This window comes from Crinia signifera, chromosome 3, assembly GCF_055691185.1.
Source record: "Crinia signifera chromosome 3, ASM5569118v1, whole genome shotgun sequence".
In the NCBI taxonomy this organism is placed as follows: domain Eukaryota; kingdom Metazoa; phylum Chordata; class Amphibia; order Anura; family Myobatrachidae; genus Crinia; species Crinia signifera.
Window position 1 is genome coordinate 5,883,633 of NC_139219.1, and position 19,410 is coordinate 5,903,042.

A 19,410-nucleotide genomic window follows, 5' to 3' on the forward strand; every position below is an offset into this window, starting at 1 on the left:
TAAACCAGAACAGGACCCAGTATTCATCCCCTGTTACCAGTAAGCCAGAACTGGACCCAATATTCGGTACTTGTGTACTAGCACGGCCCCCATCGCATCGCAGACCATAAGGCTGGGGTAGCCAACCCTAGTCCTCGAGAGCTACCAACAGTGCATGTTTTGCAGGTCTCCTCACAGAATCACAAGTGAGCTAATTAGCTCCATCTGTGGATCTTTTAAAATGTGTCAGTGATTAATGAGTGCAGCTGTGCAGCAGCTAGGTTGTCTGGAAAATGTGAACTGTTGGTAGCTCTCGAGGGCTAGGGTTGGCTACCACTGACATAAGGCATGCAATGGTATGCGATGTGACGTGATTGGCACCCGACGGTATACAATTTTAAATTGTATAAGCACCCTAATGGGGGCTTACGATGTTAAATGCACCCCCACTATGAATGTGAACCTGAAGCGTGGCGACCGGCAGCGGTACGCGTCCTACGAACTTTTCCTACCCCCACTATCCACGTCGGCGTGGAGCTGATTTTATATAGTGTGGCGAGCGCAGCGAGAGGACGCAGAATACATGTAAAGTAATACGCGTCCCCTTGCGGGGGTCGCTGCGCTCGCCACACTATATAAAATCAACTCCACGCCGACGTGGATAGTGGGGGTATGAAAAGGTCGGAGGACGCGTACCGCTGCGTTTGCCACGCTTCGGGTTCACGTTCATAGTGGGGGTGCATTTAACATTGTAAGCCCCCATTAGGGTGCTTATACAATTTAACATCGTATAGGGGGCTTATACAATTTTTAATCGCAGTGCATCAGGTGTATGCCATGCGATGCGATTATATGTTGTGCGACCAAATATTGTGGGCGCCGTGCTAGTACATAAGTATCCAATATTCATCCCCATTACTAGTAAGCCAGAACTGGACCCGGTATTCATCCTGTTACCAGTAAGCCAGAGCTGGACCCTGTATTCATCCTGCTACCAGTAATCCAGAGCTGGACCCAGTATTCATCCTGTTATAAGTAATCCAGAGCTGGACCCGGTATTCATCCTGTTACCAGTAAGCCAGAACTGGACCCGGTACTCATCCTGTTACCAGTAATCCAGAACTGGACCCGGTATTCATCCTGTTACCAGTAATCCAGAACTGGACCCGGTATTCATCCTGTTACCAGTAATCCAGAGCTGGACCCAGTATTCATCCTGTTACCAGTAAGCCAGAACTGGACCCGGTACTCATCCTGTTACCAGTAATCCAGAGCTGGACCCAGTATTCATCCTGTTACCAGTAATCCAGAGCTGGACCCAGTATTCATCCTGTTACCAGTAATCCAGAGCTGGACCCAGTATTCATCCTGTTACCAGTAATCCAGAGCTGGACCCTGTATTCATCCTGCTACCAGTAATCCAGAGCTGGACCCAGTATTCATCCTGTTACCAGTAATCCAGAGCTGGACCCAGTATTCATCCTGCTACCAGTAATCCAGAGCTGGACCCAGTATTCATCCTGTTACCAGTAATCCAAAACTGGACCCAGTATTCATCCTGTTACCAGTAATCCAGAGCTGGACCCAGTATTCATCCTGCTACCAGTAATCCAGAGCTGGACCCAGTATTCATCCTGTTACCAGTTATCCAGAGCTGGACCCTGTATTCATCCTGCTACCAGTAATCCAGAGCTGGACCCAGTATTCATCCTGTTACCAGTAATCCAAAACTGGACCCAGTATTCATCCTGTTACCAGTAAGCCAGAGCTGGACCCAGTATTCATCCTGCTACCAGTAATCCAGAGCTGGACCCAGTATTCATCCTGTTACCAGTAATCCAGAGCTGGACCCTGTATTCATCCTGCTACCAGTAATCCAGAGCTGGACCCAGTATTCATCCTGTTACCAGTAAGCCAGAGCTGGACCCTGTATTCATCCTGCTACCAGTAAGCCAGAGCTGGACCCTGTATTCATCCTGCTACCAGTAATCCAGAGCTGGACCCAGTATTCATCCTGCTACCAGTAATCCAGAGCTGGACCCAGTATTCATCCTGTTACCAGTAAACCAGAGCTGGACCCTGTATTCATCCTGCTACCAGTAATCCAGAGCTGGACCCTGTATTCATCCTGCTACCAGTAATCCAGAGCTGGACCCAGTATTCATCCTGTTACCAGTAATCCAGAGCTGGACCCAGTATTCATCCTGTTACCAGTAATCCAGAGCTGGACCCTGTATTCATCCTGCTACCAGTAATCCAGAGCTGGACCCTGTATTCATCCTGCTACCAGTAATCCAGAGCTGGACCCTGTATTCATCCTGCTACCAGTAATCCAGAGCTGGACCCTGTATTCATCCTGCTACCAGTAATCCAGAGCTGGACCCAGTATTCATCCTGTTACCAGTAATCCAGAGCTGGACCCAGTATTCATCCTGTTACCAGTAAGCCAGAGCTGGACCCAGTATTCATCCTGCTACCAGTAATCCAGAGCTGGACCCAGTATTCATCCTGTTACCAGTAAGCCAGAGCTGGACCCTGTATTCATCCTGCTACCAGTAATCCAGAGCTGGGCCCGGTATTCATCCTGTTACCAGTAATCCAGAGCTGGACCCGGTATTCATCCTGTTACCAGTAAGCCAGAACTGGACCCGGTACTCATCCTGTTACCAGTAATCCAGAGCTGGACCCGGTACTCATCCTGTTACCAGTAATCCAGAACTGGACCCGGTACTCATCCTGTTACCAGTAATCCAGAGCTGGACCCGGTATTCATCCTGTTACCAGTAATCCAGAACTGGACCCGGTATTCATCCTGTTACCAGTAATCCAGAGCTGGACCCGGTATTCATCCTGTTACCAGTAAGCCAGAACTGGACCCGGTACTCATCCTGTTACCAGTAATCCAGAGCTGGACCCGGTATTCATCCTGTTACCAGTAATCCAGAGCTGGACCCAGTATTCATCCTGTTACCAGTAATCCAGAGCTGGACCCAGTATTCATCCTGTTACCAGTAATCCAGAGCTGGACCCTGTATTCATCCTGCTACCAGTAATCCAGAGCTGGACCCAGTATTCATCCTGTTACCAGTAATCCAGAGCTTGACCCAGTATTCATCCTGCTACCAGTAATCCAGAGCTGGACCCAGTATTCATCCTGTTACCAGTAATCCAGAACTGGACCCAGTATTCATCCTGTTACCAGTAATCCAGAGCTGGACCCAGTATTCATCCTGTTACCAGTAAGCCAGAGCTGGACCCTGTATTCATCCTGCTACCAGTAATCCAGAGCTGGACCCAGTATTCATCCTGTTACCAGTAAGCCAGAGCTGGACCCTGTATTCATCCTGCTACCAGTAAGCCAGAGCTGGACCCTGTATTCATCCTGCTACCAGTAATCCAGAGCTGGACCCAGTATTCATCCTGCTACCAGTAATCCAGAGCTGGACCCAGTATTCATCCTGTTACCAGTAAGCCAGAGCTGGACCCTGTATTCATCCTGCTACCAGTAATCCAGAGCTGGACCCTGTATTCATCCTGCTACCAGTAATCCAGAGCTGGACCCAGTATTCATCCTGTTACCAGTAATCCAGAGCTGGACCCAGTATTCATCCTGTTACCAGTAAGCCAGAGCTGGACCCTGTATTCATCCTGCTACCAGTAATCCAGAGCTGGACCCTGTATTCATCCTGCTACCAGTAATCCAGAGCTGGACCCTGTATTCATCCTGTTACCAGTAATCCAGAACTGGACCCAGTATTCATCCTGTTACCAGTAATCCAGAGCTGGACCCAGTATTCATCCTGTTACCAGTAAGCCAGAGCTGGACCCTGTATTCATCCTGCTACCAGTAAGCCAGAGCTGGACCCTGTATTCATCCTGCTACCAGTAATCCAGAGCTGGACCCTGTATTCATCCTGCTACCAGTAATCCAGAGCTGGACCCTGTATTCATCCTGTTACCAGTAATCCAGAACTGGACCCAGTATTCATCCTGTTACCAGTAATCCAGAGCTGGACCCAGTATTCATCCTGTTACCAGTAAGCCAGAGCTGGACCCAGTATTCATCCTGCTACCAGTAATCCAGAGCTGGACCCAGTATTCATCCTGTTACCAGTAATCCAGAGCTGGACCCTGTATTCATCCTGTTACCAGTAATCCAGAGCTGGACCCTGTATTCATCCTGCTACCAGTAATCCAGAGCTGGACCCAGTATTCATCCTGCTACCAGTAATCCAGAGCTGGACCCAGTATTCATCCTGCTACCAGTAAGCCAGAGCTGGACCCTGTATTCATCCTGCTACCAGTAATCCAGAGCTGGACCCGGTATTCATCCTGCTACCAGTAATCCAGAGCTGGACCCGGTATTCATCCTGTTACCAGTAATCCAGAGCTGGACCCGGTATTCATCCTGTTACCAGTAATCCAGAGCTGGACCCTGTATTCATCCTGTTACCAGTAAGCCAGAGCTGGACCCTGTATTCATCCTGCTACCAGTAATCCAGAGCTGGACCCTGTATTCATCCTGCTACCAGTAATCCAGAGCTGGACCCAGTATTCATCCTGTTACCAGTAATCCAGAGCTGGACCCAGTATTCATCCTGTTACCAGTAAGCCAGAGCTGGACCCTGTATTCATCCTGCTACCAGTAATCCAGAGCTGGACCCTGTATTCATCCTGCTACCAGTAATCCAGAGCTGGACCCTGTATTCATCCTGTTACCAGTAATCCAGAACTGGACCCAGTATTCATCCTGTTACCAGTAATCCAGAGCTGGACCCAGTATTCATCCTGTTACCAGTAAGCCAGAGCTGGACCCAGTATTCATCCTGCTACCAGTAATCCAGAGCTGGACCCAGTATTCATCCTGTTACCAGTAATCCAGAGCTGGACCCTGTATTCATCCTGCTACCAGTAATCCAGAGCTGGACCCAGTATTCATCCTGTTACCAGTAAACCAGAGCTGGACCCTGTATTCATCCTGCTACCAGTAATCCAGAGCTGGACCCAGTATTCATCCTGTTACCAGTAATACAGAGCTGGACCCAGTATTCATCCTGTTACCAGTAAGCCAGAGCTGGACCCTGTATTCATCCTGCTACCAGTAATCCAGAGCTGGACCCTGTATTCATCCTGCTACCAGTAATCCAGAGCTGGACCCTGTATTCATCCTGCTACCAGTAATCCAGAGCTGGACCCAGTATTCATCCTGTTACCAGTAAGCCAGAACTGCACCCCATAGAGTCAGAGTTCTGAACTCTTAATGACTGGAGATGCTTAAATACCTGAGCACCTCTGTCAGTCTCCAAAATGGCCCTGAGGAAGTGGGAAGCGAAACGCGCGCACTGGCAGCACCAGCCGTGTGGTTCTTACCCGTGTGTGTCCTAATAATTGTTATCAATCAGCACTGAATTGTATTTAGCTCTTTTAAGAGCTGTAATGTACTTAGCTTAAATGCACACTGCAGGCTCAGACCCAGAGCGCTGTGTATGACTCACGCTGAGAATCTCAGCTCATATCGGCACTTGATTCAAACACCGCCCGGTCTGTCTCTGTTAATACTGTGATTGCTGTACGCATATGAGAAGTGGTTGCGGCCGCACCACGTAAATGCGATACTACAAATCCTGTATTCCTTGGATTATAATCTACGGCAATAGCCAGATTTGTAGGCAAGTTTAGTAACTGCCTGTTTGCTGTGATAAATGAAAATACACTAACTGCTCTAATAACCAAAGACCAGCGTTGCATCCTATGACCGTTACAAACACACTCCCTGACTACAGTAATTACCTGTGCAGCAATGGTCTGCTCTGTGCCTATTACAGGATACTGAATAGTTACAGTGTGTAGAATCAGTGCAACATTGTATCTTTGTCTCACTGTGTGAATCCTAGTAGGAAAGAATACATTAATAATGAAACCGGATCATCTCTTTGGTTATAGAGACCCTGTAAGCATGCAACAGTTGCTGGATATTTATAAACCTATCAGAGACGTATAAAACACACACGGTATTCCCACACGTGCTGTTTTAACACGCACATTGTTTCACTTGTCTGTTGATTGTATGTCTGGATGTTCCTTTTATATATTTTTCGCTAAGTTTTTAAATAATTAACATTAAAAGTTATTTCTTATTGTGCAATTATTTTTCTTAAGGTGCATCGCATCATAGACACCCCTTTTCTGTCCTGAATAAATTATTCATATTTCTGTGTCTGCGGTAACACACCCCTGACACCGGTCAAAAGTATTAAAAACACTGATAAATATAGGCAGGGGGCCAATTTGTATGATATTGATTAATTTAAAGGCATCTAAATCCTGTGCGACTGGTACACACATCTGTTTGTCCAAAATGACAGTAAAGGAGAAATGGGGGAACGTACAGTGGAGAGAGAACTGACCCTTGTAGCTGGCTAACCCAATCATACGTACCTGTCGTGTTTGCCTGCGTGCCTGCTATGGTGTATATGATGTAAATAGGAATACGCGGATCAGTTCTCTTCATTCGCAGCTGGAAATAACGCAGGTATATAACGCTGCTAGCATAGCAGTGAGCTACACACCTCTGATGAAGCTGTAAGTGGGTTACAATGAAACGTGCCAGGTGCCTTTATTTGGGACTACAAGCGCACGGCTCGCTCCTGTATTTATTACGCAAAGTAAAGGGTCACGTAAGTAACTTTGTTCTATTCTTTTACTACTCAGAGTGACCTTGTGGCCGATGTATCGGGTACATCAAATCGGATCATGTTAAAAAGTTACATAATGCACTTAGAGGTATGGCCACTGATTGGGCGCCTGCCGTGTTATACTTTGCATGCACTGTCGCATGGCCTGCTGGGAGAGTTCTCTTTCTAATTGTTTGAAACCTAATGAGCTGCATAACGGGGCAATTGCTGAGTGGTTATTAGGGAAGTTCCCGCAGACTTGCCCTCCTGCACCGTGCCGTGGTAGTTTCCCTAAAGTATTGGTTTATACAGTAGATCTGCTGTCACAGGCGTTTGATTATCTGTTCCGTACTACAGTATATCCTAGTCCTATCGTGCTCTAAGCAAACCGCTTATACATCTGGGCTTAAATAGAACCTGTGGCTTTTGGCCTGTTCTAAGGAGGCCCTGATGTTCTAAGTTACCAGAGTTATATTATTGGTTATAGGTACAACTTATATATCAGAGACAGGTAATGGCACATACAGAGTTAGAGAATGCCAAATCACCTGGCGTCACCCATAAATCCTCCAAATGCACTACAAGAACCAGCATGCCTTGCAAATGCTGGTCCCACCTATGCCTCTCAGAACAGAAATATATTGTAGCTGCTTAATCAATGTAGTGAGAGGTGGCCAAAGCGGTCCTGGATGTCTACCAACAGTCCATGGTCTCCAAGCCAGCTGAGGATCTGTAGAATGTGTCGGTTAGGAATGAATGCAGCGCATTGAAATTGGGAGTTAGTAATGATTGCACCTGTGCACCAGGCTGGTGGTCTGGTAAATGTGACAGTAATGATTACACCTGTGCACCACAGCCAGGTGGTCTGGTAAACGTGACAGTAATGACTACACCTGTGCACCACAGCCAGGTGGTCTGGTAAACGTGACAGTAATGATTACACCTGTGCACCACAGCTAGGTGGTCTGGTAAATGTGACAGTAATGACTACACCTGTGCACCAAAGCTAGGTGGTCTGGTAATGTGACAGTAATGAATACACATGTGCACCAGCTAGGTGATCTGATAAATGTGACAGTAATGACTACACCTGTGCCCCAGGCTAGGTGGACTGGTAAATGTGACAGTAATTCCTATACCCGTGCACCAGGCTAGGTGGTCTGGTAAATGCGACAGTAATGACTACACCTGATCCCCAGGGTAGGTGGTCTGGTAAATGTGACAGTAATGACTACACTTGTGCACCAGGCTAGGTGGTCTGGTAAATGTGACAGTGATGACTACACCTGTACACCAGGCTAAGTGGTCTGGTAAACGTGACAGTAATGACTACACCTGTGCCCCAGCTAGGTGAACTGGGAAATTTGAACTGTTGGTTGATCTTGAGAACCAGTTTGGCCTGATCTGCTAGAACCAGAGCTTCTCAATCTTGGTCCTCAACAAGCCACACTTATGCTGGGTACACACCAAAACGATTTGGATTGGATGCAAATCATAAATCGGATTGTACGATTTGCATACAATTTACATACGATTTGCATACGATCTGATCCCCTCTGTATTCAGATGAATGGATCTTTTACAGATCCTACCTGCAGCAGGTAGGATCGGATTTGGATCCAATTCAGATCCAACCAAACGATTTTGACCAAATCTGCATCCAATCTGCATCCAATCAGTCTGAATTGTATCCAGATTGATGGGATTGTGCCAAAATCGTTTTGGTGTGTACCCTGCATTACGGTCTAGGTTTATCCATTGCTGAATGCAGATGGTTAAATTACATTTACAGTGATACGAATTAAGTCCCCTGTATGGATATTGTATAAACCTGGACCGCTAGGATGCCTGCAGGTTCGCGTTTGGGAACGTTTGAGTGAAACAATCATTTAATATCGCATGGTCTTTCTAGCTGTTAGAATACATTCCATAATGTGTATGCACAGGACTGAGGGCCCTGCATGGAAGTTCTCCTTGTGCACTGCCACCTCCTCCTGCATCTGCTGTATTATATTATAATCTCACCGCAGCGGCTGCTGGTAATGTCGGCACCTGCTTTCTCTTCTCAGGGAATGGCGGATATAAAGATCTCAGGAATGGAGACTCTCACCAGCCAAAACACAACCGTGATCAGGAAGACGAACCAAAGCCAGATCAGCCGCAGCTTCTCCCAGAATTCCCTGTACCGCAGCGCCAGCCAACTCCTCGCTTCCCAGGATAAGAAGTCCATAAGCAACGGCTCCATATGGGACATCCCGGGACATGACAGCGGGATGGTAAGTGTGAGGATGGGATATGTGACACTTGTATACTGCATGTGATTCAGGCTGTATACGGAGCAGACTGCACTGAGTGATGTTATATGTGACACCTGTATACTGCATGTGACTGAGGCTGTATACGGAGCAGACTGCGCTGAGTGATGTGATATGTGACACCTGTATACCGCGTGTGACGGAGGCTGTATACGGAGCAGACTGCACTGAGTGATGGGATATGTGACACCTGTATACTACGTGTGACTGAGGCTGTATACGGAGCAGACTGCACTGAGTGATATGATATGTGACACCTGTACACTGCATGTGACTGAGGCTGTATACGGAGCAGACTGCGCTGAGTCATGTGATATGTGACACCTGTATACTGCGTGTGACTGAGATGGTATACGGAGCAGACTGTGCTGAGTGATGTGATATGTGATACCTGTATACTGTGTGTGACTGAGGCTGTATACGGAGCAGACTGCGCTGAGTGATGTGATATGTGACACCTGTATACCGCGTGTGACTGAGGCTGTATACGGAGCAGACTAGGCTGAGTGATGTGATATGTGACACCTGTATACTGCGTGTGACTGAGGTGGTATACGGAGCAGACTGTGCTGAGTGATGTGATATGTGACACCTGTATACTGTGTGTGACTGAGGCTGTATACGGAGCAGACTGTGCTGAGTGATGTGATATGTGACACCTGTATACCGCGTATGACTGAGGCTGTATACGGAGCAGACTGCGCTGAGTGATGTGATACACCTGTATACTGCATGTGACTGAGGCTGTATACGGAGCAGACTAGGCTGAGTGATGTGATATGTGACACCTGTATACTGTGTGACTGAGGCTGTATACGAAGCAGACTGCGCTGAGTGATGTGATGTGACACCTGTATACCGCGTATGACTGAGGCTGTATACGGAGCAGACTGCGCTGAGTGATGTGATACACCTGTATACTGTGTGTGTGACTGAGGCTGTATACGGAGCAGACTGTGCTGAGTGATGTGATATGTGACACCTGTATACTGCATGTGATTCAGGCTGTATACGGAGCAGACTGCACTGAGTGATGGGATATGTGACACCTGTATACCGTGTGTGACTGAGGCTGTATACGGAGCAGACTGCGCTGACTAATGTGATATGTGACACCTGTATACTGTATGTGACTGAGGCTGTACACGGAGCAGACTGCGCTGAGTGATGGGATATGTGACACCTGTATACTGCATGTGACTGAGGCTGTACACGGAGCAGACTGCGCTGACTAATGTGATATGTGACACCTGTATACTGTGTGTGACTGAGGCTGTATACGGAGCAGGCTGCGCTGAGTGATGTGATATGTGATACCTGTATACTGTGTGTGACTGAGGCTGTATACGGTGCAGACTGTGCTGAGTGATGTGATATGTGATACCTGTATACTGTGTGTGACTGAGGCTGTATACGGAGCAGGCTGCGCTGAGTGATGTGATATGTGATACCTGTATACTGTGTGTGACTGAGGCTGTATACGGAGCAGGCTGCGCTGAGTGATGTGATATGTGATACCTGTATACTGTGTGTGACTGAGGCTGTATACGGAGCAGGCTGCGCTGAGTGATGTGATATGTGATACCTGTATACTGTGTGTGACTGAGGCTGTATACGGAGCAGGCTGCGCTGAGCGATTTGATATGTGACACCTGTACACTGCATGTGACTGAGGCTGTATACGGAGCAGACTAGGCTGAGTGATGTGATATGTGACACCTGTATACTGTGTGTGACTGAGGCTGTATACGGAGCAGGCTGCGCTGAGTGATGTGATATGTGACACCTGTATACTGTGAGTGACTGAGGCTGTATACGGAGCAGGCTGCGCTGAGTGATGTGATATGTGATACCTGTATACTGTGTGTGACTGAGGCTGTATACGGAGCAGGCTGCGCTGAGTGATGTGATATGTGACACCTGTACACTGCATGTGACTGAGGCTGTATACGGAGCAGACTAGGCTGAGTGATGTGATATGTGACATCTGTATACTGTGTGTGACTGAGGCTGTATACGGAGCAGGCTGCGCTGAGTGATGTGATATGTGATACCTGTATACTGTGTGTGACTGAGGCTGTATACGGTGCAGACTGTGCTGAGTGATGTGATATGTGATACCTGTATACTGTGTGTGACTGAGGCTGTATACGGAGCAGGCTGCGCTGAGTGATGTGATATGTGATACCTGTATACTGTGTGTGACTGAGGCTGTATACGGAGCAGGCTGCGCTGAGTGATGTGATATGTGATACCTGTATACTGTGTGTGACTGAGGCTGTATACGGAGCAGGCTGCGCTGAGTGATGTGATATGTGATACCTGTATACTGTGTGTGACTGAGGCTGTATACGGAGCAGGCTGCGCTGAGTGATGTGATATGTGACACCTGTACACTGCATGTGACTAAGGCTGTATACGGAGCAGACTAGGCTGAGTGATGTGATATGTGACACCTGTATACTGTGTGTGACTGAGGCTGTATACAGAGCAGGCTGCGCTGAGTGATGTGATATGTGATACCTGTATACTGTGTGTGACTGAGGCTGTATATGGAGCAGGCTGCGCTGAGTGATGTGATATGTGATACCTGTATACTGTGTGTGACTGAGGCTGTATACGGAGCAGGCTGCGCTGAGTGATGTGATATGTGACACCTGTACACTGCATGTGACTGAGGCTGTATACGGAGCAGACTAGGCTGAGTGATGTGATATGTGACACCTGTATACTGCGTGTGACTGAGGCTGTATACAGAGCAGACTGTGCAGAGTGATGTGATATGTGACACCTGTATACTGTGTGTGACTGAGGCTGTATACGGAGCAGGCTGCGCTGAGTGATGTGATATGTGACACCTGTATACTGCGTGTGACTGAGGCTGTATACGGAGCAGACTGCGCTGAGTGATGTGATATGTGACACCTGTATACTGCGTGTGACTGAGGCTGTATACGGAGCAGACTGTGCTGAGTTATGTGATGCGACACCTGTATACTGCGTGTGACTGGGGCTGTATACGGAGCAGACTGCGCTGAGTGATGTGATGTGACACCTGTATACTGTGTGTGACTGAGGCTGTATACGGAGCAGACTTCGCTGAGTGATGTGATATGTGACACCTGTATACTGCGTGTGACTGAGGCTGTATACGGAGCAGACATCGCTGAGTGATGTGATATGTGACACCTGTATACTGCGTGTGACTGAGGCTGTATACGGAGCAGACTGCGCTGAGTGATGTGATATGTGATACCTGTATACTGTGTGTGACTGAGGCTGTATACGGTGCAGACTGCGCTATGTGATATGTGACACCTGTATACTGCGTGTGACTGAGGCTGTATACGGAGCTGAGTGATGTGATAGGTGACTGAGAATGAGGCTTCCACATACAGGCGCACGGATTATCAGTATACGCAGGTAGATTCCGACAACATCAGGAATTGCTGCTGCAGGTGCGTCTGACACAGGATCCGGCCATAGGGCCTTATTCCAGTTCACTCTTTCTGACAAAATGCTTCTTGGACAAAACCATGTGCACTGCAGGTGGGGCAGATGTAAAATGTGCAGAGAAAATTAGATTTGGGCGAGTTATTTTTTTCTGTGCAGGGTAAATACTGGCTGCTTTATTTTTACACTTGCAATATAGATCTCACTTTGAAGTAAAACCCCACCCAAATCTAATTCTCTCTGCACAAGTTACATCTGCCCCACCTGCAGTGCACATGGTCAGGGCAGAGTAGCATTCTGGCAGAAGTTTCAGTTTCTGTGACCCGATAACTGGAATCATACAGCAGTACCAGGGCTTTCCTACAGGAACCCAGCCTGTTACCGGACACAGAATAGACTCTGAGGCACAGAACACGTCAGAGGTGAAGGAGGGAAGGCTCATGGTGACAGCTTTGTCTTTTATTTTCAGTATTTGGACGATGAAGATCTAATTAGTACCATAAAAAGCTTCAGCACAGTCACCAAGCAGCACACCGCCTTCACCGACACACCCCTGTGATAATCATCCATTGCCGACACAGCCCTGTGATAATCATCCATCGCCGACACAGCCCTGTGATAATCATCCATCGCCGACACAGACCTGTAACATCCGGCTGTTTCCGACACAACGCTGTGACATGCTGCCTTCACCGACACACCCCTGTGATAATCATCCATCACCGACACAGCCCTGTGATAATCATCCATCACCGACACAGCCCTGTGATAATCATCCATCGCCGACACAGCCCTGTGATAATCATCCATCACCGACACAGCCCTGTGAATCATCCATCGCCGACACAGCCCTGTGATAATCATCCATCACCGACACAGCCCTGTAGCATTTGGCTGTTTCTGACACAACGCTGTGACATGGAGTCAACACACCGACATAGCATGGAGATGGCCGCATCATGAGATTTCCCAGTAGACTATTATAACACGGAGACAACACGCCATCACCCAGTCACTGCTGTAACACAGAGATAACCCATGTGACTAAGCAACACACAGATTTCAATGAAACACACGCACCAGGGTGCCGACAGCAAAGCGACACAGCCGTCAGCAATAACCCGCTGTGCCATGGAAACTGCCAGTGACCGAGCAACGCAGGGAGGCAGCGAATGATCCGGGAACGTGTGGCCCCATCCGGCCCACCGCTATCGTGTGACAGCAGCCAGAGTCCGCACGCAGAACACAGTGCAGCACAGCGCCAGCCAGAGTCCGCACACAGAACACAGTGCAGCACAGCGCCAGCCAGAGTCCTCACGCAGAACACGACACAGCAACAGAGTCCTCGCGCAGTACACAGTGCAGCGCCAGCCAGAGTGGCACGCAGAACACGACACAGCAACAGAGTCCTCGCGCAGTACACAGTGCAGCACAGCGCCAGCCGGAGTCCTCACGCAGAACACGACACAGCAACAGAGTCCTCGCGCAGTACACAGTGCAGCACAGCGCCAGCCAGAGTCCGCACACAGAAGACATGACTGCACAATGTCAGCCAGAGTCCGCACGCAGAACACAGTGCAGCACAATGCCAGCCAGAATCCGCACGCAGAACACAGTGCAGCACAGCGCCAGCCAGAGTCCTCACGCAGAACACGACACAGCGCCAGCCAGAGTCCTCACGCAGAACACGACACAGCGCCAGCCAGAGTCCGCACGCAGAACACAGTGCAGCACAGCGCCAGCCAGAGTCCTCATGCAGAACACGACACAGCGCCAACCAGAGTCCGCACGCAGAACACAGTGCAGCACAACGCCAGCCAGAGTGGCACGCAGAACACGACACAGTGCCAACCAGAGTCCTCACGCAGAACACAGTGCAGCACAATGCCAGCCAGAGTCCGTACACAGAACACGACACAGCGCCAGCCAGAGTCCTCGCGCACAACACAGTGCAGCACACTGACGAGCGCAGTAAACGGACAGCCTTTACAAGAGACAATCTGTGTTTATACAACTGAGTGTTACATCTGCTAAATGTTCTGTGATTTCTATATAATAAATGACTGTAGTAAGAGATGTGATGTGTGGCGGATTTATCGCACCCGCGGCTCCTCTCTGGTCTCCCCACTGTCACCTGTTAGCTGTGGTCTTTGTGCTACAGGTAACGTCCCCTGTCCTGTCCGTTCCCCTGAATAATAATGCAGCGATGTCCACATCGAGGCGCTACACAGGAACTGCACATCTAAGTCCCAGAAGCCTTTGCCATGGAATCTAGCACACAACAAATGGTTTGTAGCAATGATACAAGGGACGGGTCCCCTGGGGAACCTGCGGCACATAATTACCAGCATGATGTAGTCTTGGGACCCCACAAGTCATGTTTGTGCTGGAACTACATCAGATGTGCCGCACCGAAGGGAGGTAGTGAGCGATGTGCAGTGTAGGTGGGAACTGGCTGGGTGACTGTCTTGTCAGGTGCCGGTTGTGGTGCCAGTCTCGTCGTGTGCTGTCCGTGGTGCCAGTCTCGTCGTGTGCTGTCCGTGGTGCCAGTCTCGTCGTGTGCTGTCCGTGGTGCCAGTCTCGTCGTGTGCTGTCCGTGGTGCCAGTCTCGTCGTGTGCTGTCCGTGGTGCCAGTCTCATCGTGTGCTGTCCGTGGTGCCAGTCTCATCGTGTGCTGTCCGTGGTGCCAGTCTCGTCGTGTGCTGTCCGTGGTGCGTGTCTCATCATGTGCTGTCCGTGGTGCCAGTCTCATCGTGTGCTGTCCGTGGGGCCAGTCTCGTCAGGTGCTGTCCGTGGTGCCTGTCTCGTCAGGTGCTGTCCGTGGTGCCAGTCTCATCGTGTGCTGTCCGTGGGGCCAGTCTCATCGTGTGCTGTCCGTGGTGCCTGTCTCGTCAGGTGCTGTCCGTGGTGCAAGTCTCATCATGTGCTGTCCGTGGTGCCAGTCTCATCGTGTGCTGTCCGTGGTGCCTGTCTCGTCAGGTGCTGTCCGTGGTGCGAGTCTCATCATGTGCTGTCCGTGGTGCCAGTCTCATCGTGTGCTGTCCGTGGTGCCAGTCTCGTCGTGTGCTGTCCGTGGTGCGTGTCTCATCGTGTGCTGTCCGTGGTGCCAGTCTCGTCAGGTGCTGTCCGTGGTGCCAGTCTCATCGTGTGCTGTCCGCGGTGCCAGTCTCGTCGTGTGCTGTCCGTGGTGCCAGTCTCGTCGTGTGCTGTCCGTGGTGCCAGTCTCGTCGTGTGCTGTCCGTGGTGCCAGTCTCGTCGTGTGCTGTCCGTGGTGCCAGTCTCGTCGTGTGCTGTCCGTGGTGCCAGTCTCGTCGTGTGCTGTCCGTGGTGCCAGTCTCGTCGTGTGCTGTCCGTGGTGCCAGTCTCGTCGTGTGCTGTCCGTGGTGCCAGTCTCGTCGTGTGCTGTCCGTGGTGCCAGTCTCGTCGTGTGCTGTCCGTGGTGCCAGTCTCGTCGTGTGCTGTCCGTGGTGCCAGTCTCGTCGTGTGCTGTCCGTGGTGCCAGTCTCGTCGTGTGCTGTCCGTGGTGCCAGTCTCGTCGTGTGCTGTCCGTGGTGCCAGTCTCATCGCGTGCTGTCCGTGGTGCGTGTCTCATCATGTGCTGTCCGTGGTGCCAGTCTCATCGTGTGCTGTCCGTGGTGCCAGTCTCATCGTGTGCTGTTCGTGGTGCCAGTCTCATCGTGTGCTGTCCGTGGTGCCTGTCTCGTCAGGTGCTGTCCGTGGTGCGAGTCTCATCATGTGCTGTCCGTGGTGCCAGTCTCATCGTGTGCTGTCCGTGGTGCCAGTCTCGTCGTGTGCTGTCCGTGGTGCCAGTCTCATCGTGTGCTGTCCGTGGTGCCTGTCTTGTCAGGTGCTGTACACGGTGCTGTACAGAGACTATTACTACCAGTTATTATATAGCGCACACATATTCCGCAGCGCTGTACAGAGACTAATATTACCAGTTATTATATAGCGCACACATATTCCGCAGCGCTGTCCAGAGAATATTATTACCAGTAATTATATAGCGCACACATATTCCGCAGCGCTGTACAGAGACTATTATTACCAGTTATTATATAGCGCACACATATTCCGCAGCGCTGTACAGAGACTATTATTACCAGTTATTATATAGCGCACACATATTCCGCAGCGCTGTACAGAGACTATTATTACCAGTTATTATATAGCGCAAACATATTCCGCAGCGCTGTACAGAGAATATTATTACCAGTTATTATATAGCGCCCATATATTCCGCAGCGCTGTACAGAGAATATTATTACCAGTTATTATATAGCGCAAACATATTCCGCAGCGCTGTACAGAGACTATTATTACCAGTTATTATATAGCGCACACATATTCCGCAGCACTGTACAGAGAATATTATTACCAGTTATTATATAGCGCCCATATATTCCGCAGCGCTGTACAGAGAATATTATTACCAGTTATTATATAGCGCCCATATATTCCGCAGCGCTGTACAGAGAATATTATTACCAGTTATTATATAGCGCACACATATTCTGCAGCGCTGTACAGAGAATATTATTACCAGTTATTATATAGCGCACACATATTCCGCAGCGCTGTACAGAGACTATTATTACCAGTTATTATATAGCGCACACATATTCTGCAGCGCTGTACAGAGACTATTATTACCAGTTATTATATAGCGCACACATATTCCGCAGCGCTGTACAGAGACTATTATTACCAGTTATTATATAGCGCACACATATTCCATAGCGCTGTACAGAGATTATTATTACCAGTTATTATATAGCGCACACATATTCCGCAGCACTGTACAGAGACTATTATTACCAGTTATTTATATAGCGCACACATAATCCCCAGCGCTGTACAGAGACTATTATTACCAGTTATTTATATAGCGCACACATATTCCGCAGCGCTGTACAGAGAATATTACCAGTTATTATATAGCGCACACATATTCCGCAGCGCTGTACAGAGAATATTATTACCAGTTATTATATAGCGCACACATATTCCGCAGCGCTGTACAGAGAATTTTACCAGTTATTATATAGCGCACACATATTCTGCAGCGCTGTACAGAGAATATTATTACCAGTTATTATATAGCGCACACATATTCTGCAGCGCTGTACAGAGACTATTATTACCAGTTATTATATAGCGCACACATATTCCGCAGCACTGTACAGAGACTATTATTACCAGTTATTTATATAGCGCACACATAATCCCCAGCGCTGTACAGAGACTATTATTACCAGTTATTTATATAGCGCACACATATTCCGCAGCGCTGTACAGAGAATATTACCAGTTATTATATAGCGCACACATATTCCGCAGCGCAGTACAGAGAACATTATTACCAGTTATTATATAGCGCACACATATTCCGCAGCACTGTACAGAGACTATTATTACCAGTTATTTATATAGCGCACACATAATCCCCAGCGCTGTACAGAGACTATTATTACCAGTTATTTATATAGCGCACACATATTCCGCAGCGCTGTACAGAGAATATTACCAGTTATTATATAGCGCACACATATTCCGCAGCGCTGTACAGAGAATATTATTACCAGTTATTAAATAGCGCACACATATTCCGCAGCGCTGTACAGAGACTATTATTACCAGTTATTAAATAGCGCACACATATTCTGCAGCGCTGTACAGAGACTTTTATTTCCAGTTATTATATAGCGCACACATAATCCGCAGCGCTGTACAGAGACTTTTATTTCCAGTTATTATATAGCGCACACATAATCCGCAGCGCTGTACAGACTATTATTACCAGTTATTATATAGCGCACACATATTCCGCAGCGCAGTACAGAGAATATTATTACCAGTTATAATATAACGCACACATATTCCGCAGCACTGTACAGAGACTATTATTACCAGTTATTATATAGCGCACACATATTCCGCAGCGCTGTACAGAAACTATTATTACCAGTTATTATATAGCGCACACATAATCCGCAGCGCTGTAGAGACTATTATTACCAGTTATTATATAGCGCACACATATTCCGCAGCGCAGTACAGAGAATATTATTACCAGTTATAATATAGCGCACACATATTCCGCAGCGCTGTACAGAGACTATTATTACCAGTTATTATATAGCGCACACATATTCCGCAGCGCTGTACAGAGACTATTATTACCAGTTATTATATAGCGCACACATATTCCGCAGCGCTGTACAGAGAATATTATTACCAGTTATTATATAGCACACACATATTCCGCAGCGCTGTACAGAGAATATTATTACCAGTTATTATATAGCGCACACATATTCCTCAGCGCTGTACAGAGACTATTATTACCAGTTATTTATATAGCGCACACATATTCCTCAGCGCTGTGCAGAGACTATTATTACCAGTTATTATATAGCGCACACATATACCGCAGCGCTGTGCAGAGAATATTATTACCAGTTATTATATAGCGCACACATATTCCCCAGCGCTGTACAGAGACTATTATTACCAGTTATTTATATAGCGCACACATATTCCACAGCGCTGTACAGAGAATATTATTACCAGTTATTTATATAGCGCACACATATTCCTCAGCGCTGTACAGAGACTATTATTACCAGTTATTATATAGCGCACACATATACCGCAGCGCTGTACAGAGAATATTATTACCAGTTATTATATAGCGCACACATATACCGCAGCGCTGTACAGAGACTATTATTACCAGTTATTTATATAGCGCACACATATTCCGCAGCGCTGTACAGAGACTATTATTACCAGTTATTTATATAGCGCACACATTCCGCAGCGATGTACAGAGACTATTATTACCAGTTATTATATAGCACACACATTCCGCAGCGCTGTACAGAGACTATTATTACCAGTTATTATATAGCGCACACATATTCCGCAGCGCTGTACAGAGACTATTATTACCAGTTATATTATATAGCGCACACATAATCCACAGC

The 19,410-nt window shown here is 48.0% G+C and overlaps 1 protein-coding gene across 6 annotated transcripts in view; it reads left to right on the top strand.

Annotated features, from left to right (window-relative positions):
• USH2A (usherin) overlaps positions 1 to 14,876 on the top strand; it is a 739,769-nt gene extending 724,893 nt beyond the window's left edge. For 3 of the 6 annotated variants that reach the window (XM_083175162.1, XM_083175164.1, XM_083175165.1), the window contains 2 exons: positions 8,723 to 8,929; positions 12,891 to 14,875. In XM_083175162.1, coding sequence (XP_083031288.1) covers positions 8,723 to 8,929; positions 12,891 to 12,980 — 297 coding nt within the window. In that variant the 3' untranslated portion in view covers positions 12,981 to 14,875. Of the gene's footprint in view, positions 1 to 6,690; positions 6,763 to 8,722; positions 8,930 to 12,890 lie in introns of all 6 variants that reach the window. The other 3 variants (XM_083175160.1, XM_083175161.1, XM_083175163.1) reach the window with 2 other exon arrangements.
• Positions 14,877 to 19,410: the final 4,534 nt, after the last annotated feature.